At 36.9% G+C, this 27,776-nt stretch overlaps 1 protein-coding gene across 1 annotated transcript in view; it reads right to left on the reverse strand.

Annotated features, from left to right (window-relative positions):
- The window catches only part of LOC141903423 (regulator of G-protein signaling 7-like), a 269,965-nt gene that overhangs the window by 203,359 nt on the left and 38,830 nt on the right, over window positions 1-27,776 (reverse strand). Inside the window, exons 3-4 of the mRNA XM_074791538.1 lie at window positions 6,484-6,644; window positions 6,354-6,405 (exon numbers count right to left, since the gene is read on the reverse strand). Coding sequence (XP_074647639.1) covers window positions 6,354-6,405; window positions 6,484-6,644 — 213 coding nt within the window. The remainder of the gene's footprint in view (window positions 1-6,353; window positions 6,406-6,483; window positions 6,645-27,776) is intronic.

A 27,776-nucleotide genomic window follows, 5' to 3' on the forward strand; every position in this document is an offset into this window, starting at 1 on the left:
ATAGCGAAATATCAATAAGTGAGGATTATTGCCCCGAAACGGCCGCACAGATTAAGCAGCTACTACATATTAAGAGAAAAGCTATAAAGTGTGGGCATAAAGCTCACATCAACTGGGAAGGAAGACTGTTCGTTGACGGAAAACCGTATGATGGAGATGGTGGTGAATTTCTTGGAACACCTACAACCGTAAACAACCAGGACACCGAAACAGTGGACACGGTTTCAGATACACAAACATAGACCGAGAAACGTAGGATCAGTGACTTAAAAATAACGCATATTAACGTTCATGGGCTGCATACTGTGATCGACAAAACCCGAATATGTAAACTTGAACTACCGGACGTTCATAAAATAGTTGCAACAAATGACATTACCCTTTTCTCGGAAACTTGGAACAAAAATGATTCAACATTTCACACCCCTGATGGATTCTCCTACTTCCAAAGTACCCGAAAGAAACCACCAAGAGCAAAAAGGAACTCAGGTGGTCTCCTTATACTTTATCGATCCGAACTAGAATGCGGCTTAAAGTTTATTTCTTCTGATAATCCGGATATCATATGGATAAGGCTCGATAAAGTTTTTTTCAAATTGAATCAAGACACATATATTTGTTTAGCATATATTTCGCCTGCTGATAACAATCGGCGCTTGCGCCAGGATACTTTAGCCACGCTAGAGATCGAAGGATTAGCGTATAGTATCGAGGGCAATGTAATTATCATGGGGGATTTCAACGCCCGTACTTCGAGTAAATCGGGCCTTATCCATGATGCTATACCCGAAGATCTTACTGATAATCCCGAGCTAAATAATGACATTTTGTCTTTTTTGGATGATAACATCAATTTTTCAATTGAAAGAAGCTCTTTAGACAGAGCACGTAATGTACACGGCAATGAGCTACTAGAACTGTGTAAAGGTACGGAAATGATTATATTGAATGGGAGGTCCTTTAAGGATAAGAACATTGGTAAATTCACAAATTTTCAAACCAGTGGCTGTAGTGTTGTTGATTACTGCCTAGCTAACCTCTCAGCCATTCGCATCCTCGGAAACTTTGAGATTTTGAATTGTCAATATTTCTCTGACCATGCCCCACTATCCATCTCTCTCAAAAAAGCCCAAACGATAGGAGCCCCTTATCACCAAGAATCAAATCAACGATACGACAAACTCCCAGCGCGATACGTATGGAATGAACAGATTGAAAACAAATTTATTGATACTGTCCGTCGCACCGAATTCCACGACCAGTTGACCTCATCTATTGACTGTATAATCCTTAATCAAAACCCGGGCATTGACGAAGTAAATTCTGCGACGGACAATATAACGTCGGTCCTACTAGCCAGTTATGACGCCAATAATTCAACCCTACCTCGTGAAAATCCGAGACCAGTGAGACGGCGGCGTGTCCGTCGTCATTGGTTCAATAGGAACTGCGCTGTCGCACGTAATCAATTTAGTAAAGCGAATCGCTTATACTACAGATATCCAAACCCTAATAACCTGCAAGATCTACGAACCAAGAGAAAAACCTATAGGAAAGAAATATCTAAGGCCAAACATAAATCAGAAAAAAAGATAGCGACTCAAAGTCCTTTTGGAAAATCCTGAAATCCTTTCAAAATGTAAATTCCGATCAAAATCAGTCGACTCCTGACTTTGAACGATTCTTCAGCGATTTAAGCCATGAAAATGGAGAAACTGTGGTTGACCCCGATTTTCAAATTACTGATCAAGATAGAATTGATTCACATACGCCACATGAACTGGATATACCAATTACTAATGATGAGGTCCTCAAGGCCATTAAGTGTTTAAAACGTTGCAAATCCCCCGGATTAGACAATATTCTACCCGAAATGCTGATTACAGCAGCCGATATTCTATCCCCTACTCTAACTACACATTTCAATGTTATACTTCAGACTGGTATTTATCCCAGAAACTGGAGTAAGGGTTGTATATCTCCAATCCATAAGAAAGGATCGACTTCCGATCCAAACAACTACCGCGGAATCACAGTTTTAAGTTGCTTTGGAAAAATCTTTTCTATAATCTTAAACACACGTCTTATTCACTGGACTGAAACTTATCATGTTGTTAATAATTCCCAGGCTGGTTTTCGACCAAACAATGGTACAACACAGCAATCATTCGTCCTGTCTTCTGTTATTGACTATTGTGTAAAGAACAACAAAAAGAACGCCTGTCTAGGGTTTGTGGATTTTTCCAAAGCTTTTGATTCAATAAACCATGATATTCTCTGGAAAAAATTACTAGAAGCTGGTATTACTGGTAAGGTATATAATATTATAAAGTCTATGTACGCCAACAACGAATCGTGTGTAAAAAATAACGGGTTCATATCCAGTTTCTTTAAATGTACCATCGGGGTCAGACAAGGCGAATGCATCTCCCCTGTATTATTTAATTTATATATCAACGACATGGAGCAATATTTCATTGATAATGGTCACACAGGGATCGATTTGCAACTTTTTAAACTCTATATCCTCTTATACGCAGATGACACTGTTATTCTAGCAGAATCCCCTGAAGCTCTACAGCGATGTATGGACATTTTATTTGAATATTGTACAAAGATGAGACTCAATGTAAATACTGAAAAGACCAAAGTTATGAAAATAGGACTAAGAAGAAATACCAGAAATGCTCTAGCTTGTAACTATAACGGTATCGCACTAGATGAAGTCTCGGTTTTCAAGTATCTGGGTCTTATGATATCAAATAATGGTAAACACACAGCAGCCATCAAAGCCCTTGCTGATCAAGGATCGCGAGCCTTCTTTTAGCTGAAAAAGTACCTGCTGAATGCTAGACTTCTATCTCCTAAGGTTAAACTAGATATTTTTGATTCTCTAGTCAAGTCTGTTTTAGTTTATAGTAGTCCAATATGGGCTTTTGATAATCTTAACGCTATTGAGTCTATACATTTAAAATTTTGCAAATATTAGCTTCGTGTCCGCAGTAGTACTCCTAATGTTATGGTTTACGGAGAACTTGGTCGTTTCCCGCTGTATATTCATGCTCAAATTTCTGCTACCAAATTCTGGCTGAAAATACTGAAAGCCCCACACTCCACAAAAGCTACCAATTCCTCCTGAACCAGATTAATAACAACCCTCTCATATCTAACTGGGCATCCAAAATCAAATGGGCATCCAAAATGCGTGATTTATTTAATAATTTAGGTCTTGGGAATTTTCACAGGATGCAGGAAATGCCGCCTTTCTTATAAAACTGGTCGAGCAAAGACTTAAAGACCAATTTATCCAAAACTGGTCCCACTCTATTGAAACCAGCCCCAAATGTTATACCTATAAGCATTTTAAGTCATCCTTTACCTACGAAAAATACCTTGATATTAATGACACCAGTTTAGTAACTGCTTTCAGTAAATTCCGCTGTGGAAGCCACGATCTTATGATAGAAAGTGGTAGATGGACCAGGCCACGGATCCCACGCGAAAGCCGTTTGTGTAGCTGTAAGTCGAATCAAATCGAAGACGAGTACCACGTTTTATTATGCTGTATCCACTATAACACCCCAAGAAGCAATTTTCTTCCCCAATACTATTGGAATAATCCGAGCATTCATAAATTCATTTGATGAACACAACATCCAACAATCTCTTAAAGCGTATTGGAAAATTTCTCCGACAGATGTTTAAGGGACGTAAATTGCTTCTTGGGGCTACTTAAATGAAAAAGATATGTATGTACATTTTGAGATAGAACGCCAGCTGTAAAATCTATGAAAGATTGTCATACAAGTATTATAATTATTTTGACGAAAATAAATAATATATATTACACCATGATGAAAAGCCTTTTATAGTTTAGAGTTGGATTTCTCGATGTATAAATGCGAGGAGGGCCAGAAGCTTTATGCTCAATAACATTAGGTTCCTATAAATGTTTGCTATGGATTTCAAAATAAAAGAAAAATCTACGTTTAAATGAGATATCTGTTTCATTACTCGTGATATATCGAGGAATCTCTACAATAAAATTTGACGATTTCAAAATTATTACAAAATGAGCAAACTTTGTGATATCTGCTAACAGTATAAATTCAAGCGTATTTGCGTGATATGTAATAATATATAGCGAATAATCAAAGTGAGAAAAGTATCTACCGTAGCTAGAGATGATAATGAGTCCCATATCCAGAATATCTGAACCAAAATATCTCCCTCAAAAAAACATAGGAATATGGTTGTAGGTAAAAATCTCCAATGCAAAATGTTTCTCCAATTTTATTAATTTGCTATGAGACTGAAATATGTTAGAACTGTGCAATGAAATCTTTCGTTGCGATAAATTCTTAAGTAAAACTCTTAGCATAAAATAAATTGTTAGAATTGATAAGAATAATAAATTTTTATTTGTAATATCTAAAGATTCGAACAGGAGTATTTTTGAACTGCGGACTCTTGTTAACTGTGGTATATTTCAGCTGTGCGATGCCAAAAATTATTAGAAATAATGTTCTTTTGATTTGAAATATTTTAGATTCAAGCTAGTGTACAGTAACGCGCGTACTATCAAACGTGTATATAAAATGCTATGTTTTGATTTATGTATGTATAACCAGGTGACATCACCATTGTTTATGTTTGGGGGCACAGTCCCACACGTCTACTCCCTTTGAAATTATACAACGTAGTTGGGTGGACAATTCCAGACACAAGTGATACTTTAAATTAAGCCAAGGGGGTCATAGCTATTGGATGGAGCATAGGCTTTCTTCCACTAATCATACAGGCAATTGCATCCGGAGTGCTTTGATTTTACCGGGAGAAATTCTTATAGGAGAGGACATTGCTCAGTCTAGTGCTCTGGAGCACATGCTTTTATTGAGACAGTACAATTGTAATTTCTGAGTAACACGGGCAGTAGCAAATCCTTTAAATTTATTATTTTTGCACTCATTGATTTGCGATTTATTTTGCTAAACGAAATTAAATTAGATTTGTTCATTTTAACCTGTACAAAATTGACTTGAATTTGGTGCAAAATGAATCGAAAAGTAATTGAATTTGCAAGCACATGGCTTATTAGCATATCACAACATCCATCCTTTTTCATATTGTCCCTGCATGGTGTGCATGATTTGAAGCTCATCCACCAAACTTTTTATATGGTTCTACCCCAAGAGATGCCTTACATGGGTAGCAAGTTTGAAAAAAGTCGAGAATTGCGGTTTCGATTATATTAACAAAGATACTGATGCGGGCGCGTGAATTTTTTTTCCATAGAAATATAACATACGTAGATCATTCTAGACGCCCGAGCGCATATTTTATATCTACCCAATTTTCGTCACCGATTTACCCATCACCAACCGTGATGAGATACACGGTTTTTGAATGGGAACTGACTATTTCAGATGACTCAAAACCAGACCGTTCCGTCTGCAGATAGTATAACGGATTAGCATTTTACATTAGCATGTTGAATGACATATATATGGCGGACAATTCGACATTGTCTTCGCTGTTATCTACTGACTGTAGTGATTTTAAGGCCGCCCAGGTTGCAATTTAAGAGTATAGCATTAGGTGTTGCAATAATTTGTTACCTGCAATATGTGGTGGTACATACTAGCTCCGTGCTTATCTCTAACAAAATGTTTTGAGGACTGTGAATGTGTCTTAACATGTAGGCCTAATTGTCTCTGGTAGGGCCTATTGATGCTTGAAAGTACCCTCTGTATTAGTAATGTGACTATTGAATTCTCTTTATTATAAATACCGGTAAACAGTATATTTTAACTCACATTCAGACTGTAGTAATTATGATTCTAAGTAGTATTTTTATTTAAACTTGTTGGTACGGTAGGGCCTACCCAGTGACTGTTGTTTGTTTGTTGTGCAAATCTATTTCACTGAAGCAAAAAATAAATATATAGATAAATATATGCCAAGAATATAGTTTTTCTTTTCTGTTGTCTCTTGTTTTTTCTTTCTCTAATTTACAAAGGCTTGTGTGGAATTTTGGGATTTGTAAGTCGCCTCCCTTCCCTCCAGGGAAAGCCCTTTAAAAATCGGAACTAAAAATCAATCCAGAGTACACTGAGGTAAGTGGGACTCGAATCCAATCAGATCTTCCATTAGTATAAAATTGTTTATAGTTCAAGTTCATTTGTTGATGGTAGAAAATCCGAACTTTACAGAAGAAACGAAAAATAGGAACCTGGGTTTGAGTCATCTGAAATAGCCAATTCCTTTTGAATGGTCTTATTGTCCTTGTCATTAGTAAAGTCGTAATGACGTTTACCTAATAACATAAATCATCAAATGTATCCCCTACTCACCATATTCTATGTCATCAGGATTGCAGTTCTTGGATGGCCAGAAATACGGACTCTGAAAGAATCATTTAGCAATATCTATTAAGAGTGGAACATTCATAGTTAATCGGAATAACTCAAAACGATATTTTACCTGAAATCTGTACAATGAATTATCATCTTTTACAAAAATGTTACGAGATTCGGTAACCGGAAATATATATCCATACTGACAGAAAAGGTTAGCCATGTGTACTGCTTCTGTTGAATCTAGCATTTGCATTTTTTCTATCAGCCATTCCACCAAATCATATCCTACAATATAATATAGAATGACATTCGTGAAAATGTATATAACCTGTTAAAATACGCTAAGAATTGGGGTAGGCCAGAATACTTTTGGGAATTGAAAGGCTCATTACGTTTTACTCCTGCTACAATCTCTACAGAAGGAAAGGACAGAAGCCAATAAATGAAAATGTGGCTGTAATCCTAACTCTCGACATGTAGGTAAGATAAGATATACTGTAATTAAACGTTGGGGAGTGAGCAACTAAGCAGGAGGTATCATGACGTCGAGAGCTGGGTAAAAGGTCACATGCAAATGATAACTATCAGTACCAGGGGCCCAGCTCTCTGTCGATCGTGGAGCTACGTTCGTTGCTCGTTCTTACGGTTGGCCGCATTTGGAGTTCGAGGATCGCCCCTCTCGAGATAGCAGAGATAAGCGCTATTTTTGGCTAGAGGGAGAGCTAGGACCTTTAGGCTTATGTATAGTTAGTAGGTTAATTTCTCACATGCAGCATGTTTCATGGATTTCTTTTTGATTTCTTGGCTTTTGGTGGCTTGTGTGCGTGGATCCTTGACCACGGGCCAGAATCTCACTCGAGGATACGGCAGGAGAAAGGAACCGCGGAACAAAATCTATCTTACATTCTCAAACCATTTCATTCACAAATGATGAAATGACTAATAGTGTGAAAAGAACGTTTAGTAACATTAATAACTACTTATTGACTTGTTTTTATGGTAACTGGCTCTATTGCTGACATATTATTATTCAATAAATGAATTTTGACTGTCTTAAATCACGTTTCAATAATTGACGGATATTGTAAATCTGATATAAAAATATCTTAGAAAATATATCAACCACTAAAACGGCCATTGTAATATTCTGGTAAAATTGCTTTAAAATAGTTTTAAGATTACATTGTAACATTGAATACAAAAAAAAAGAATTGGGCATGATAGCATTATAGAAACTGTCCAATGTTGCTGTTATTGGAAAGGCCATACCCGATGAAGGTAGACAAATTTTCAGATTATCTGCAATACTTTTTGAATAATCGACCTTATAAAAAATCTTCCTGACATTATATGTTTTACCAGCACGTTACCCAGCCCATGTTTCAACCGTTATAAATCTACAAAAATAAACTTGAGAATCTTGTCTTTGTTCATTGAAAGTCTGGGGCTTTGAGGTATTAGAGGTAAACGAAATTTGTTTGATCTCAATCGTAGATCCAATAAAAATTTGAAAAGCACCAGGACTCGAACCGACAATCAAAATTTGGCGGTCAAGTGCAACCACCATGTGATACCTGGCAACCAGTCTTTACATCGTCCGTTGTTGCAAAATGTTTTTTGATCATTTTAGGACATTTATAGTGATTTATAGCCTTTGCAGTGAGGTTTTATCGCATCCAACGTAACGGTAGGATATCGTATTTGAAGGATCAATCATGACGATACATAGTAATAAAAAAAAACGCTCATTAAAAACTTGAAGCGAGAGATTTTCATATCAAATGAACTAAAACATGGCGGATTTAGGTTCAAATTTCCGGTTTTGACTAGCACCATCAAACGAGTAATTCCAGAACTTGAATGTGTCGATATCCCCGTACTATAATAGCTTGCTGGTGTTTTCGTCGTTATGTGATCCCTGGACTTCGCTGAAAGCTGAAACACTGAAAAGAAAACGCTGAAATTTCCGGGAATTCCAGAAAAACGCTGAAATTTCAGTGAATTCCCGAAAAACGCTGACATTTCAGGGAATTTCCGAAAAACGCTGAAACCGTGCTAGGAACCGACAATACGCGTTTTGTTTTGTTTTTCCGGGCTGGTGTCCGCTGCCGATTCCTGTACCGTGCTTTGGTCTCTACATAAGTTCCGGTTATTGAGACATGCATAAATAGTAGGCCTATGTGTGGAGTATACTTGGACAAATTAATTAGGTTGAAATTCGGACTTTTAATGCATACAGGCAGCATAATGAGAGAAAACCCATTCACAAACCGTGCAAGCCAACTTTAAAGACTATACTGAATATTCCAAGAATATGATTTACTTCTACGCGACGCAGAAAATCTTATTTAAACGTTTCAAATGTATGAAATATGATTATATGAAAGCAGCTTTTCTTTTGTCGACACGTCATGATGGGCGACTGTGGTATTCTCTGGGGGTGAGTTAAATTGGCAGCTAGTTATAGTGATGAAGCGGCTATTGGACAAAAGAGGGATCTATAAATTTCGTTTTAATTCATCGTGCGCATGGAATGGATTGACTCCGACGTAATCTAAATTGGACACACCTTATCTATAAGAGGAGGAATCATAGGCAAAGTTGATTTGCTTAGAAGGACATACACTGTGAACAATTCTTGACTTGTAGTACATAATCTCAAGTACTGGGCGTATCGTATGTTTCAGTATTTATTAAATGTAGCTGTTCCCTCGGACCTCGGTGTTTTCAAACTACCCTATAGGCTATATTGTCAAGGGTGTAATGGCCACTATTCTTGTATTTCATACTTAAATGCACTTTTTTCTCCTTTTAGACTCGGGCTAAGAATGTACGATCAGATGCTACCAATGAACTTTAACTGTGAAATTTGCAGCAGAATAGCTAAACGACAGAATTTTTTAAAACAAAATAAAATGGCTATCCGAAAGCTATTTCAGTAATAACTTGATTCAACCAAAGAGAAATAAGTCAACTGCGGATGTACAGTAGACCCCCTTTACTTGGTTTTCCTGGGACCAAATTTTTATTCTTCAGCTAAACGATATTCCGAGGTAAGCAAAGGGATTTCATTAGAATAAGAAGCAATGGAACCAGATTTCAAGCCAGAATCTGTGGCTTAAACTATTGATTCTGATATACACATATAATATAGAACTGATTTGTTTTGTGTACTCTTGCAGAATGTGTGATGTATAATTTAAGCTGTTAATCAATATAGTTAGACAAACGTCCTATTATTAGATCTTACTTATTGACTCGTTTAATTTTGAGAGTTAAGTTCCATTTAATCCACAGCTTGTGTATGAGAAAATGTTGTTCGACTCATATATGTCAGGCAAATCTAAGCATGAATGCAGATAACGAGTGAAATCCCACAAAGATTCAGTCAAAGATGATCAATTCTTGAATAGAAGAGTATATATTTTTTCGGCTAATCACTATTAGCCATCATCAGGCGTACTGAGAGCAAAATGAAATAACAGAATAGTGTTTAGCCGAAACGTTGCTCAAAATATATACTCTTCTATTCAAGAATGAATGTAGATAGTAGTGTAGCAGCAATAGTTTTAGGGTTTTATGTGTATGGGAAAAGATAGTATGTGTGCAGTGGGTACGATAGCGCACAATACATGTGTGCTGGTGCGCACACTGAATGTTAATGGCTCGAATTACAAAGAAGGAGTATGTTGAATAGAAAGAAGCTTCTAGTAACTACATTTAAGGACTTTAAGGGAATGGTTAGTGTAGTACAGGAGGGAGTAAAATGGAAGTAGCAACGAAAAGATACACCAAATAGGGTAAGGATAGAAGCGGGTTAGGTCTTCACCCAGCACTGGCAGTGGTTGTCTCCACCAGTGATCTCCGTCGCTCTACGATCCTAGTGTAACCAACCTGTGGTACATCAGACACTAAGACTCTTGGTGAAGTTAGGTCATGGTATATGAAGGTGAAGAATGTATATATTAGTATGTAAGTCAAGGGTTTTTAGATAAGAGAGAGTACAAATGAGAGATGAAAGAGTACGCGAGAGTTGGGGATAAAGCTGAATAGATAATGTAAGCAGTAGAGAGAAAATAAAGAAATGCTTGATCATACCAGATAGAAGTGTTGGTAGTTAATATATACATAAGGAATAGGCAGGTCAGCGAAAGGAACCAGTTACATAGAAGATCCAATGGCACAGCATTAGTGAGAAGAACGAGGTACCACAACATGTGGTACAGAGATCGTTAAGTCCCATAGCAACTGGTGGAGATTGTCGTACCATTTCATTAATCTCCAGCAAGTTGAGAGAAAAAGTAAACCGTGTTTTACCCCTACCCGTGAGGACCCTTTAGGACTCATCCTTGTATTGTAGACATATAACACCCTATCGAAGCTATGATACGTACAGTATACTATGAAGGTTGAACCTTTATTTACGAATTTCAATGACACGGAAAATAAAATCAAAATAATCATAAGTTCGATGCTAGGTTCATCCTTAAGTACTTACTTTATTCAACTACTACTTGTACGAAACGTTGAAATGATAAGCTGCAAGGAATAACCAAACAATAAGAAAAAATATAGCTGCAAAGCAGCGACAACGGGTGGTTTAAATGCTGGTTTAAATGTCGCACTGGAAAGCGCAAAAAGTTATGTATTTTTATTCTTCTATATCTCCGAAACCCGGTATCGGAACATTCTTTCAGTTATTCTTATCAGTTGATAAAATGCGACTATTTTGAAGGAGCGCGACACATATCCCGGATATGTGGATCCACAAGGGCTTCCACGAAAAAGTACTGATGTACCTTAATTGTTTGGCGCTTTCATAGTTCCGTTGGGTGTTGCATGCACTATTCGTACCCGTTGGCAAATGGCAGTTATGTATGTACTTATACAATGTTTTTGATGTGATCCAGCTTTGAAACTGAATTCAACCACCTGTGCTCAATAAATGCTGATTGATTTCAACATGCATTCGTGAAGCATTTTGATAATATCACATCATTAAAGATCTTGATTTATTCTATCAAGGGGGGTATATTCCCCGGGTTCTATGTTCCCCGGGTCCTATGTTCCCCGGGTTCTATTTTCCTCCAGGGGAAACGATACAAAAAGCGTTCCATATTCTCCAAATAAAACAAAGGTTGGCCGGAGGGGTCCATACCTATGGTTTTAATAATATTCCATCATATATAACATCTGTTAGCTAAAATACTATAAATTTGATACAGACAAGGTTGCTTTTAATTTTATGCAACAGCGTGAACTGAACGAGATCAGTTCGAGATGACGATATCGATCAATCACGGTAATTCATGCAGTAGTTACAGAGTCACACTAAAAAGGCTTTAAGACTTGCCCGGGCAATTTTGTATTGTGATTCATGTCGTTAATTTTCATTTAATAAGATAAAGATAAAATGAAGATAGTGCCGATTTTCCACAACATCGACTAACATTGGTTGCATTTCAGGTTCGGAAGCCTTCAAGTTCTTTCGCCATATTTATGTCATGTGATTAGCCAAATCCATCGTCATTTTTACGAACGTCTGATTCGATCGCACGATTGGAGCAAATCGTTCACGAAATCAAACGCAAAAATCGGATGCTCGTAAAAACGCCTTTTGATTCCTTCAGTATAGTACGAGACGGCGATACTCTGCATCATTGATTAAGCTGTTGACTGGCGAAATAATGAATTATCACATAGGCCTACTGGTGCCCTTTTAACGCAGTCTCAAATGTTTTGTGACTCTCAAAATGTATCAAAAATTTAACTAATTTTTAGTTCATAAGTCCTCAAATATTCATAAATGAACAGTTAAAAATTGTTGAAACATGTCGACTCTGCCGTAAAATCAACCTATTAACAGTCCTGAATTTGGGATAATATTGGGCTTTAGAGAACATAATGCCCCCGAGGTCTTCACATTTACAGAAAATATTGCGTAAGTGATTCACGCGCAGCGCGCGATAGGAGCACAATAGAAATCTGAGCCGCGCGTTCTTTGAGTGTCACCAATTAAGAGGACCGCTATTGTGAAAATTGACTGCGGGAGGAATATTCCTCCCAATGTCAATCGATGGAAACTTGACCATGGGGTCCGATATTTTAACAATTGACTTTGGGAGGAATATTCCTCCCAAGGTCAAACGAAGAGAATTTGACCTTCAGGTCTGATATTCAAAGTATCGACTTCGGGAGGAATGTTCCTCCGAATGTCAAACGAAGGAAACTGGACCTGGTCTGTTATTCGAAATATAGACTTTGGGATGAATGTTCTTCCAAACCACTAAACGCTTAAACCTGAGCTTTTAGAATGATAGGTATATATATATATATTAATTATATTGGTGTAATAATTGTTTTAATAAGTAGTATACTATAGCGACGACATCAGACATATTTAGGCAATTTGAGTGATAATGTACACGGTATTTGAAGGTCTGCGACGAATGATTTATAGAAAGTTGAATAGCTGTAGTGCAGGTTCTAATAATAAGCCTAATATAGTCTTCATATCGCAATCAGTTGTTAGAATGCATCTTCCTTTTTCTTTACTTGATCTTGAGTCTTTGACTATAATTAACTATAATCAATATTACTTATTTCATTATATAGCGCACTGCTGCAAATTGTAATCAGTGTGCTTTGCATGAGTATAAAATTAACACAAGCTGAAAGAATCGAAATTTAAATACGTGGATGATAAAAATCAAGTTAAAAGGTGTAGGGACGGAGAGATCTGGCGAAAAAAAAACAGTAATGGGCGCAAAATGGACCCGTGCCTAATCGCCCGACCAAAAACTACGGACCAGACCTGAGTCAAATTAAGCGTGTTGATTTAAACTGGTTCTGGAAGTCAGTCACTTCGCTTGGTTTAAGTATGGACTCGTTTTAGATTCCATGGTTTAAGCATTGTTAAGTCGAGCCTGATTCGAGCCAATTTAGCCCCGACAAATCGTCTCTATAGCTGCGATCACACGTGTATTTTTGGCCAGGGCCAAATTTGGCCCGACCAAAAACGTCGGACCAGGCCCGAGCACCAGACAAATGACTGCGTTTGAATTGCAACTAGCACCGTAAATGATCCACTTCGCTTTGTTTGAGCATTGTTTAGTATCGAGTGAATGGTTTGCGTGTGAACGCGCTCTTTAATTACCAAATTTGGCCCGAGCCTGATCGGTGCTAATTTGGCCCGGGCCAAATCCTCTCCGTGTGATCGCGGCTTATGTGGGTCATGATTGTTGGGAGAAATCTTTCCCTTTATGTTTGCAAATTAGCCATTGTCCTAGTTTTAACTTCTGATTTGTACCCTGTAGAGGGTTTATATTTCTGTTTGTACTCTTTCATAGAAATACGACAGATATCAAATGGAATCTTTGATTAAAGACACTGTAGACCGGTACACACTAATATGTCCATCCATCCGACCTACGAGCGATCATCTCATTAATGTGATAATTGCTCGTAAATCCGACAGCTACATTTTACAACTAGAAATATATTAGATCAGATTCCTAATAATAAAATCATTACTATTAAGAATATGTTATTGATTATGAATAAATTCAAAATGAATTGACAAAATATATTGCTTTGAATGGCCTTTAGATATTGGATAGGGCGATTTTGAATTATTTTTGGGGAATTTTATCGAGAAGCACAAACTCCCTAAGGCGATAAAGTGTTTAAGGCGGATCTTTCCCGATTATGATCCCACCATATGAATTGCTCACGAAACTATTATGTATAAACACCTCACAATTAACGTAATGACTCAGTGACGTCCTGTTGCACAAGCTATATTACACCATGATAAAAAGCCTATTATAGTCGAGTAGGATTTCTCGATGTATAAATGCAGGGAGGGTTGGGAGCTTTATGTTCAATAACATTAGGTTCCAATGTTTGCTCTATGGATTTCAAAACAAAAGAAAAATCTACGTTTAAACGTGATATCTGTTTCATTACTCGTGATATATCGGGGAATCTCTGCAATAAAATTGGACGATTTCAAAAATATTACAAAATGAGCAAATTGCGATTCTTAGTGATTTTTGCTAACAGTATGGATTCTAGCGTATACGCGGATTTGTGTGTTATGTATGTGTGTTGATTGTTATGTTATGGTAAAGATTTCCTATGTAGAAATCTAAAAAATCTAAACCCTACGTAAACATACCCTGGGTAAAAATCCCCCAAATATTCATACTTGGTGATTGTCAAGAACATGTCAAAGCACGATGTTTCTCGAATTTGCAATGAGACTGAAATATGTTTGAACTTTTAAATGAAATCTTTCGTTGCGATAAATTCTTACGGATAAAATAAATTGTAAGAATTAATAAGAGTAATAAGAGTAATAAACTTTTATTTGTAATATCTTAAGATTCGAACTGGAATATTTTTGAATTTCAGCTGTGCGATGCCATGGATTATTAGAAATAACGTACTTTTGATATTAAATATTTTAGATTCAAGCTAGTGTTATATATTTGAAATGTGCGATGAACCCCTTCACTAAGCTGTGCAATAACTACATGTATATGTACTAATTTAGTATCAATGAAAGGTTAATTTGTAGTATGTTTTAATTTAAATAGCATAGTTTGTATGGGCATATTGATATCCTTACGGTGTTCGACAGTAAAATATGAATAAATTGGATATACGTATCAATAATACGAATTAATTGACCTTAAGATTGTATCTACTTATAATCAAAGGGAGGGGACTACCTAATTTGAAGAATTGGGGATTTTTACCGAGGGGATTTTTACTCGCTTACTTAGATGTTTTGAATTATTGACTTAGTTATTTTATTAAGTTTAAGTTAATCACTAGTAAGTTTATTCATTGACCACTTGCATGATAGTTCTCGATATATTCATTATATGCAATGAAATGAAATGTAAGTTCATCACATTTCTGAATTCATTAATACCGATTTTAATTGTTTTAAGCCCCATGAAAAATATGTGATGTCATTATATTGAAAGCTTAATGTTTTATTAACATTGGCAGTAGTTCTCATAAATTTTCCTTGGCCTTTTTTCCGTGGCCATTTTAACCTTGGCCATTTTTTCCTGGACAAATTACCTTGGCCATTTTTTCCTTGGCCATTCTTTCCTGGCCATTTTTCCTTGGCCATTTTTCCAACATTCTGGGGTTTTTTTACAACTAACCCTTAGCAATGCACTGTAATGAACAATTTACTTTGTTTTGCTAAATTAACTACTTGTAATCAATTCACTATAGAACTGTGGTCGATCCTAACAAAGAGTCCGGCGTGCTATTCTAAACTTCAGTGGACAAAAATCTCTTTCTAAAAATTATATTGCTAAGATATTCTTAGTCTTCATCCTTCAGCATGAACTCTAGGCCTGGATATATTTCGGATTCATTTAATGGTATCATGTGTGTGTAGAACGTTTGGGCGAAGGTATTATCCCCCTGGATCACGCGTAAAACAAACAGAAAACATATTTTCATATTGCTAAGATATTCTTAGTCTTCATCCTTCAGCATGAACTCTAGGCCTGGATATATTTCGGATTCATTTAATGGTATCATGTGTGTGTAGAACGTTTGGGCGAAGGTATTATCCCCCTGGATCACGCGTAAAACAAACAGAAAACATATTTTCATACATAGGTCATCGCATTATAGAAATTGAACTGATGACAAGTTGTATTAAATCTCTATAGATCAAACACTTTTAAGGAAAATGCATTATGTGTGTTGTTTCTATATAACTACTATCGACTGTGCGCCTCGGGCTCAGTCAACTCGCCATCTTCATGATTGAAATATTTGATTAGGCAGTCCTATCAAAAGTGGCGTAAATTCATACAAGCGAATAATTTGTTGTTTCCAAAGGTTTTTGTTACCGGCTCGTCTACACGGTAATGGTCGAAATTCCCCGGTAAAAATCCCCTAAGAATACCAATTAAAAAGCTTATGATTTGCTGCCGCTGGTATGTTTTCGTTTGTATTGCAAAATTAAGTCCAAAATAACTGGAATCGTTTTAAAGGATTTCTGTGAAAATTTTCAATTTTTCCCCACACGTCAACAAGTGCCTTTCAAATCAAGATCGATTCCTCATGCGTAAAAACGATTGAAGCAATTTTTGCAGTTTTATTTATTTATGGTTTGATACGTCAAGATTTCAGTAAAAAGGGCAACATCATCGTTTATGTTAGCGAAGCTTGGTATACAAGCAAGCTGACAATAACAAGCCACTGAATTTTATCGGTTTAGGCTTTGTATAGCTCATTATCTATAGAAAGTCAGTGATTAAGTCCTAAGTAAATATTGCTCAATTAAAGAGAATTCATTATGACAATGTACAAGCGATGACAGGCCTATGAGGCACCCGTAAATCAAAAATGTATTTCACGGATTTTGCTGTGCGATGCGATAAATTATTGAAACTTTTTATTTGAAATATCTTTGAAATACTATTGAAATTTGAAATATTATTTTACCAGTGCGATAACTTTTAGTATTAGTTTAGTACTAATGAAGTATTTCAATCTTTGGATAAACGTTGGAAAAATGGCAAGGGGAAAATTGCCGCTAAATAAACATTAGAATTTGCAAGTTTTGTAATAACTTTGAATTGTTAAATTTTACTGGACATTGGTGTACTGTATGCTGAATATCACGAACAACGAAACATATATCTCATAAAAACGTTGATTGTCTTTTTCAACTTTCATCATTTCAATAATAATCAATCGATTTTTAAGTCGATTTAATTAACAGGATAGCGACTATATGCGTTTGTGCTTTTAATCAACTAGTTTCCGAATCCGTGGTATGTCAATCAAATAATAATTATTAAGTCGAGAAAAAGTAAGATGCATTCTATCAACTAATTTCAATGTAAAGACTATAATGCTTCCTATATGAATCAATACTAAAGCATTCATACCGCAGGCCACTTAATCTTAAGCTTGATTGTGAGAGGTGTTTAAACATAATGGTCACATGAGTAATTAAATGGTTGTGTCACAAAGGGAGAAATCTGCCTTAGACATAACATCCCGATATCTGGAGTTCTGGGCTTAGTAACGCATGTTTAGAATGAATTTTATCCAATATTTTTGTAACATAATGTTTTCTCTCTGCAAATTCCTGACGTTTTCTGGGTGCTAACGTTCAGTGGCTAGTAGGCTGGATTGTATTTTCCCTTATTTCATAGATCTCCATGCATATAAACTTGAACTGAACTGAATGGGAACTGAGTTCGGTTAGGAGTAAAAACCTCCTTATCAACTCCTATTTCTGAATTGTATATAAAGGAGTGAAGAAAGAAACAAACCCTCATACCGAATACACTTTTACGTATAAATGAGAATAATGCACTAGGACAATGGCTAATTTGCGACCGTAAATGAAAGAAATACGACTCGAATAATTTTTTTTTATCATGCGTGACACGCGAATCTCCTATTAACGCTAGTAATGAGTGAAGAATCCACACGAATGAAATGTATCAGCTTCATAATGATCTTTAATCCTTGAATGACCATTCTTAATTAACACAAAACACTTAATATAAATGATTTGTATCGATTACTATAGAATTTCCATTTAAAGAATGCATTTATCAAATTACGTCCATTGACTCCGAAAATGAACCTTTAAACCCGTAAATTAGCTAAACTCGTGCCGTTAAGCTATTTAGATTTATCGCAGTCTAGTGAAAATTTGTAAGCAGTCCTAATATATTCCCTGTATAATCAAAACTTAATTTCTATGTTATGCACGTGTTTTAATTACGATTTCCCCTCTACATGTTTATCGGGAAGGGCCTGATTACAATCTGATTACAATTGATTGTCAACAAAGTTAAAGCAATTTACTGTTAGACAAAGAAAATACAAAATCTATTTAGTTTTCTAAAATTGTATGTAGGCCTATGTCTCATACCGTCTCATTACCTCGAACACTGTGTATCGTATCACTCGAAATTCATAAATCTACCGGCTTTATGGCTTTAAAAAAACTAATTACACCCAAAACACCTATCTTTCTAAAATTTCAGGTTATAGCGTTTAGTGGTGGTAGGAAAAATTCCTCCCAAAATCAATATACTTTGAATCAAAGACTCGGGTTCATTTTCCTTCAGTTGACAAATGAAAATATTTCGAATATCAGACCAGGTCCATTTTCCTTCGTTTGACCATGGACGTATAAACTAGATTATACGTCCATGGTTTGATATAGGGAGGAACATTCCTCCCGACGTCGATACTTTGAATATCAGACCTGAAGGTCAAATTCTCTTCGTTTGACCTTGGGAGGAATATTCCTCCCAAAGTCAATTGTTAAAATATCGGACCCCATGGTCAAGTTTCCATCGATTGACATTGGGAGGAATATTCCTCCCGCAGTCAATTTTCACAATAGCGGTCCTCTTAATTGGTGACACTCAAAGAACGCGCGGCTCAGATTTCTATTGTGCGCCTATCGCGCGCTGCGCGTGAATCACTTACGTAATCTTTTCTGTAAATTTGAAGACCTAGGGGGCATTATGTTCTCTAAAGCCCAATAGTATCCCAAATTCCGGACTGTTAATAGGTTGATTTTACAGCAGAGTCGACATGTTTCAACAATTTTTAACTGTTCATTTATGAATATTTGAGGACTTATGAACTAAAAATTAGTTAAATTTTGGATACATTTTGAGAAAGTCACAAAACATTTGAGACTGCGTTTTTTATGAAAACATGTCACCGATGCCTTGTCCGACAGTGGGTATCCCCACGGGAAAACCTGGTTACTATTTATAGTTAAAATGAAGTAATTCCGCAATTCCGTGTTTCCGCGATATGACAACACCGGACCTTTTTGTACATTTTCCATAATCTTCCGTGGGGTTACATATAACCAGGGGAATAGTATAGAACCTGGGAACACCGGACTCGAGAAACAAATAGAACCCCTGATATGTATGATTTCCCTTGGGGAACATAGGACCCGGGGAATATAGAACCCTTTTTGAATAATTTCTCTTCGGGGAATATAGCACCCGGGGAATATAGAACCCGGGGAACATAGGTATGGACCCTACAAGAACTCAATCTTATTCTGATGAGTTCAACAGACATAAGAATATATCTCTATTAATTCGAAAAAAGACATCTGTTACATTGAAATATTTGAATACATACGTATGTGAAGTTGTAGATCGCCAAAAAAGCACTATTATTAATATTATTATGAAACATAGCTGCAAAGCAGGATAACGGGTTTTCTGGATGCATGTGATCGAAAGGAAAAATTAATTACCGGGTATTCGATGGAAAAAATAAAATGAGATGATTTGGATATTATCGGAGCAATCCTCTTTTTGGTTGAATGGTCTAACCCCAGTATAGTCCACCGTGATTTGGAAATTCTCGGAGCCCTCCTTTATTTACTTACTAAATGACGTCACAAACTGTTATTTCGCCGGTGCTTGTGTCTAACAATTCAATTCAATTCTTTATTTACAGTAACCTAATAAGTAATTTTAAGTTTCAAATAGGATGGAAAGTACATTCAGACAATCTGTTGGTTCAGAGAGACCGTTATTACAGTATCAATTTATACATTTCGTTTCGAAGCTGTCAGTTGCCGAATCTGAATGAAGATGAATTTTATTTGACGAAATCGGCGGAAAATATATGATAATGATAATAATCAACAGAATTTCAATAGGGTTTTCGACGAAAGTCAGAAAACCCTAATAAAAAACTGATGGAATATCGAGCAATGAATCCCTTCAGGTCACATGTAGGTAGAATGTTAGAAAACTCCATTGCTGCTTTACAGCCATGTTTTACATTTCATTTGGGTCATCTTTCTCAGGCGTCAATCAAAGCATCGACGCAATGCAGGCTAACTTGTTTACGTCTCGGTTGCAGCGTGGCAGGGTGGTCATTATATTGCTCACTTAAATCACTTACACAGCCCAATGTTTTTCAGAGTGTAAACTCCATCGTACTCGGCATTACAGGGACATTGAGCAATTGAATTTTAGGCACCTGAGCCCTGAACTTGATTCGAACAAGAAACCTTAACTGACTTCACATAATTTGATTATGAGTCTAGGATTTTCTAAATTGCTGAATACTTTCTGCTCTGGTTTTAAGATCAATTCAAATTTAGTCTTGAATACATAAACATTAGTCAAATAAATTTTATTGAAAGAAATTCTACTGAACACAGATTTAGAAATGTACGATGTGTTTGTTGATTTATCCAGGTGAAATAATTACAGCAAAATCAACTGACGATCAACAAGGTGAAGTTTTCATCTATCTTTTGATAATTTGTCTACCCCTGATGACACAAGCATTTTGGCTACACCTTTTGAAACATTAACGCTTTATCTACTCGCGCTAATTAGTCATTAATCCAAAAATCAAATCTTTCTCAAACCACACAGTCTAACGCAGAAATTCGTTGTCTTTAAGAATAATCTTACTTGAAGCGGATTGAATTATCAACAAGGCAATTTGATACTACGTATCTATGTCCCCCGCGATCGCCAGTAGGGAATTAATGACCCCTGAAGACACTGATCTTTGGTATAGATAAATGATGAGTGTATCCAGGGATAACCATGCTATGAAATATCATTTTCCTGCCATGAATGGTTATTTAAGAATTGAGTTTACAGGGTTTAAGGCAAAAGACGTCTACCAACCTTGACCTTTGACCCTAGAACTCAAAAATCACTAATGCACATCCTCTCCCCAGGGATAATCATACTATGAAATAGCATTGTTCTGTTATCAATTGTTCTTCTTGAATCGTGTTCACAAAGTTTCATATGAATAACCTGTTGTGACCTTGACCTTTGGTCCTTGGACTCCAGAATCAATAGGGCACATCCTCTCCCTAGGGGTAATCATACTACGTAATAGCATGGTCCTGCTATCAACAGTTCGTCTTGAATGACGTTCATAAGCTTTCACATGAATGACCTGTAGTGACCTTGACCTTTAGTCCTTGGACCCCAAAATCGATAGGGCACATCCTCTCCCTAGGGGTAATCATACTTTGTAATATCATAGTCCTGCGATCAACGGTTCTTCTTGAATCGCGTTCACAAGCTCATGCGGACGGACGGACGGACGGACGGAGGCGGATACCAAGTCCCCCGCTCGCGGCCTACGCCGCGCGGGGGACAATAACGAAGTTACGAACTGTTGAAGTGAAAAACCTATCGACCGATCTGACGGAGAGTTGGCTCCCTTGTTTTTTTTATATATAGTACCTAGGATACTGGGGTCAAAATTTTTTTTTGTCAGGTCCCTATGCATCTGACCTCTTTCCACCTGTAATTAAGCAATCAAATGTAAGAATTACTCAGCTATGTAATATAATAGAGGAGTGAAAAAAGTATAATAGATATACCAATTTAAATCGTGCGTTTGTCGTGTAACATCTATTACTACTGTCTCGCAGAGCATAGACACCGACCATTGAGACATGTGGAATTGGTATTTTAATGGCTATTCGGTTTACTCCAAAACAAGTCTCTGATAAACTTTAATAAATTGCCCATGGGCAAAGTGTGGTTTACCTTGAAAGCTAGAGGTTGTTTGGAGTAAGGGCATTGCTTGAAAAAAAATCTTTTTAATTCGTGACTTCAAAGTTCTAGAAGTTTATATTGTATTTTATCTTTCTTAAAGAATTATTTTGTAGTCACATAAGACCAAAGATAAACATTTGTTTATGGTCTACGTCCATAATTTCGTAGGGTACAGGTAGGCGCGGCATTGGAAACTATTTTATATTTAAAAAAAAAAATATTTTTCACAATATGAACAAATATTCAAATAAAATTCATATGATGTCACATATCAAAGGGTGGCTGAATATTGAGTCTTGGGAACGAAACTTCTTGCAATGTATGGCCGCGGAAGCTAAAACACCGGAGCGTAGTATTAGATCGTTTTAAATCCTGGAATTTAAAACGTACAAACGTACAAACAGAAAACACAGCGCTCATCTTCTGCTACGACGATTATTCAGCCTGTTATCATACCAAACGTGCACGCGCCAAGCAGCGTTACAGCATCTCCATATAGTAGTCTGTATGAGCGTGTGTTTGTGTATGCAACAGTCTAATGTTTAGCACTCCCGTCCAGCGCACGTGGAGGCCTTGTGTAGTGAACGCTTGCTTCACTTCAATCTCAATCAACACAATCATCGGATATTAAAACGAAACAATACCTTTAAAATTCGCACCTAGTCGAATGAAACGTTCGCCATAAATGGCTATCCCATTATTTTAGTAGCGCCGGAATTCCCTGTATATCCCAAAAACAGCCAATCATATTCGCTCGTAGAGACGACGCCCCCCAATCGAGGTCATTGCAATTTTATACGCAAGAGCTAAGAATTTTCCCGCCAAAAACAGTTTTTCGTCGAATTTTAACAAAGTTGACCATGTCATCGACGGAAGTTTAACCCGAGAACCAATGAAAAAAATGCTCACATAAAAAAACGTACCGCGATTTTACATGAATTGGCTCAATGCCAACCTCATACTGCTGACAAAGGTAAACCAAAAAGCTTGATATCAAGGGTATGTCGTAGGACTGTTAACGCCCATGAATTATCATCCCACAATAACAATGAAACCGATTCTGCATGTACGTTAGCTCGACTGATTACTAATCCAAATATTTTAAACATGGCATTAGAAAAAAAACCATAACACAAAACGTCAAGTACTTACAGGAGACAGTTGCGCATACGTTACGGCTTTAACCGCCAATGACAAAAAAGCTTGATTTGAAACGTACACTTGCACACTGCAGTTGAAATATATTCCCACCTGCTGCAAGAATCCGCAAAGGAATTGAAGACCGTTGTGACCTGTTCATTCCACGTATAATAGCTGGACAGAAAGTAATCGAAATAAATAGTCGTATACATGAGTGTAAACCAGCCCCTTACTAACTACTTATGCTTCCACTGGCTCTACTCACTACATTAAGGGCCTAAATCTATCCTAGGCGTATCCCCCCCCCAAAAAAGCTAGGCACTAAGTAGGTAGCCTATCATTGCTTCGCCGAGTACTCGTACTCATTTTCTACCGTATGTATTTATATCATAGCACCACCCAGTGGAAAGGTCATCTTAACTATAGTTAGAACAAGAAATCATGTCTAACATTCCCTGGTTAATGGATTCTCACCTTAAATTACATAAACTCTGCCGTCGTTGCCATCATTCAGAGTCGTCAAATGAACGCGGAAGTAAAATTCCATATGAAAATTCCATTTCTGTCCATATTGCGTTGATTTGAGCCAGAAATTTCCAGGAAGTGTAGCCAACGTAAATTGATTTACGAATAGAATTAATCAATTGACTCATTTTAGGGATCATAGTACAATGAAGTCCTAAAACTTGCCATAAATCAGCGATAAAGTTAAGCCGAAAATGACTTCAACCATCCGCCATGTTGTTTCATTAATAAGACACTTGTTGCACACCGGCTGTATATTGTTCGCAGTAAATGACGGATCCGGACTGATGGTAAGTCTGAATCCGTAATTTACGGTTGAGTTTGACACTCGAGGTCGTCCGGTTATTTGTAGGCTTGTCGGGATGTACTTTTATCCTAGGCGTATCCCCCAAATATACGCCTTGGTAGCCTTACTCCAAGCAGAAAAAGTCCAGGAAATCCCTTATTTCATCACCAATCTGCCTCTCAGGACCAATGGATTTTATACATACAACCGAAATCCGTTACCTATCCCATCTGCAGAATTATGGCGGCATTTATGGGGGACCTCGTCTTCACTCGAGATACTATTTTTCGGGTCCGGCCCTACGCATCTTCGAGCTACTAACCTAATTGTGGTCAGCTGCCGTCTGATGCCATCAAAGGTTGAACATGTTGAACGGAGCCGAGGACGACGACCTTGCAGGCATATATCTCTATAACCAATTCAATATCCGAAACTTAGGTAGAGACTAAAGCACGGTTCAGGTCTCGGCAGCGGACACCGGCCCAAAAGTAATAACAAAACGTGTTGTCTGTTCCTTGCACGATTTGAGCGTTTTTCGGGTATTCCCTAAAATTTCAGCGTTTTCTATTCAGTGTTTCAGCTTTTTCAGCGAAGTTCAGGAACCGTGATTTGTGAACTTGCGAAGAGCCTGGTTTCATCGGAGGTTTTTCTATTAATCACACGGACGATACAACCAAAGCCCCAAGTTCTTCAAATTTAAACCAGGCTGGTTAGACCGGTTATGACGAATTCAAATGTATCGACTAATGTGGTTTTTAGGCGCTATTGCGCTTTTGTACCCCCCCCCCCTCAAAATATTTTTGAATAGATATAATCAGGGATTCAAAATCAGTAATTTTTAACCAAAAAACTTACATTTTCTATGTCAAAATTAAGATATTTTTTGCCCTCAATTCATAAAAGGTTCATCGATGGGCTCGACTTTACTTCCGGGTTGGTTGTTGCTAATCTCGCGAGAATGGCGCTAAATCTAAACCGGAAATAAGTCCATAATATCACAGAATTACCTTGAGGGTGATATCGTTTAATTATCAGTATTTTGACATCGAAAAAAAATATGCAGGAATTTTAGAAAGAATTTGGTAGGGGGTACGAAAGTGCAAAAGCCGATTTTCAATAGTTCTACCATAGAATATTTCCATACAGGCAGTAATAAGCAAGCAGTGATTCAAGCTCACGTCTTTACTGACATGTTGTAAGATTGTAAGCGCGACCTGCACCATGGTACGCGTTATCAATTACTGATATACACGCAACGAACGCGAGAGTATAAGGCGATATTGCCGACGCGACTGTACCTCATTTTTTCAACGCGCACTACTTATCACTGTGCCCAAGTTAACAAACTATACACATAATCAGGCCCCCGAAGTGCATCTTTAACCCGAACGTCCATAAAATGAATTCAATTAATGGCGATAAAACAAGTATTCAATCGTGTTAATATAAGACTATCACTAAAATTTCGATGCAATCAATATATCAGCCGGCCGTATGGCGACCACGGAAGTAAATTTCCGCATTTTGAACCCTCATTTTCGCATAATATCTTGATGCAACGTTAATTTCGAAATTAGACGAATCATTTAACACATTTAACACAATAAACCGTTATAGCATACGCCTTGAGTATCATGAGTCGCGCTATAAAACGATGAATATCAACTCATTCAATTGTACCGCCATTTTGTTTAGTAAAATAACGCACACCTGCTCGACCCACCTGCTCGGGGATCCCGTGAACATTAACATAAAATCAAACTAGACGAGAAAACTGATTTATCAGAGTACATATAACACGGTATAGCCAATTTACATCATCTATCTATAATCTTTGCAAGTACAATACATTTAACGAAACTCAACTAATAAATCGATAAATAGACACACGTATATAGCATGCGTTACTGCAACATTGGAACCTTATTCTATCTGATCTGAACTTTGATCCTGATTTACCAGAAATTCATGTTCAATTTGATGATAAAGATTGTACTATAGCGAAAATTATATCGTCTCAAATTTACAGAAATCTATTAGTCAAAAATCTCCATAAAATCACACCGGTTGGATAAACGGCACCAGGGTTCGTCTTTGTGCTGTGCAGTTGTATTTTAGTGTATTGTATTTTCGTGTTTATTTGTGTAAATGCAGTTCTGGTGGTGATGATGTAAGATTTCCAGACATAGGCAATTGTTGAAAAATAAAATTCATTTTACTTTAATTTATATGTTGCTGTCCTCGTAAGGTTTATTCGAAAAAATAGACACATCCATACGCATAACTCAAGTCATCTCTACAAAGGAATTACCAAAACCATAGAGAATTTTTCGAATGTACACTCGCAACTTTTATTTCTCGCACAATTCATTTTGTACAAAAATAGTTACAATCTAGAACAAGGCTCTGATCGCATCAACACAATAATTTATTTCAAAAACCGACTTTCAGATCGCCCAAATCAAGATATAATATTTCAATAATGTGACGTTTCCTGCTGGCCGATTATCAATGAACTATAACGCCATTCATTGTACTCTGAACGGAAGTGTCTTTATTCAGGAAAACTAATTACCGAAAGCTACATACATCACACTCCTCCACACTAGTTAAAAGAACTAGGAGTTATCTTAAAATGCATAAGCTCCATATTAACATCTTAAAATGTAATAAAAGAAAAACTGTCATAATAAAACCCAGGAAATCCACATTTAACTTTCTTCGATCAGCCTCTTAGGTGGTACAGAAACACGACAAGATTTCCTGACAGTTATAGGAACACTATGGGCTTGGAGTTGATCAGAAACTTCAACCAAATCACCTGAGTTTCTAACTCCACTCTCAACATCTGGGTTTGAACCTTTTTGAGTACCCAGATCAGTATTGACTGGAGGTATCACTGGTACAGTAACACTAGGCATATCATATTGTCGATTATCTACATCATCTTCACGACTACTATTTACATGAACATTTTCACTACAGGGAAATAAGTGATCAATGTGACAATAACGATATCTGCCACCAACCCTAACTAGGTAGGTAAGAAGACCTTTCCTGTGAATAATTACACGTGGAAAGTACTTTTCAAGACCTCTCACATTAGATTAAACCATAACATTTTGTTTCTCAACAAACTCTCTAGGTTTTGATGATACGGAATCATGATATCTCCTCTGAATATCCTGTTTTGCACACATTTTGATATACATATCTGGTTTAATAAGTGACAGCCTAGATCTTAACTGTCGTTTCCTGAAAAGTTCAGCTGGGGACCTACCTGTTATCGAGCGTGGTGTTGTTCGATACATGAACGAAAAGTTATCCAGTCTTTTAGACGGATCAACCTTATCAACTCAAAATGCATCAAAATGTGTTTCTTGAGCGCTCGTTTAACTATTTGTACTGACCTTTTGGCCGCCCATTTGAGTTTGGTAAACAGGTGCTGGTGTATATTTGACACCATTATTACATAAGAAGTCATGGAATTCCTCCGAATTGAATGGGGGCCCATTGACACTGACCAACTCCTTAGGTAATCCCTCCCGAGCAAAAACACTTCTCAAGGTATAAATCACTCTTGGTGCAGTGCAGCTGTTGATGACATCATAAAACATTCCAACCATTTAGAAAAACTATCAACATTAATGAAGTAATGTTAACCTTCAAGTTCACCAAAATCTATATGAATCCTATCCCATGCACCATTTGTTGGTCGCCATGGCAACAATGGTACCTTAACCGGAGCATTTCTCATACTAAGACACAATTGACAGTTTTGTACTAAATTTTCAATATCTTGATCAATTCCAGGATACCACAAATAATTTCTAGCTAAAGACTTGATACCAACAATACCAAAATGTTTTTAGTGCA

Source organism: Tubulanus polymorphus, chromosome 4, assembly GCF_964204645.1.
Source record: "Tubulanus polymorphus chromosome 4, tnTubPoly1.2, whole genome shotgun sequence".
NCBI classification, from domain to species: domain Eukaryota; kingdom Metazoa; phylum Nemertea; class Palaeonemertea; order Tubulaniformes; family Tubulanidae; genus Tubulanus; species Tubulanus polymorphus.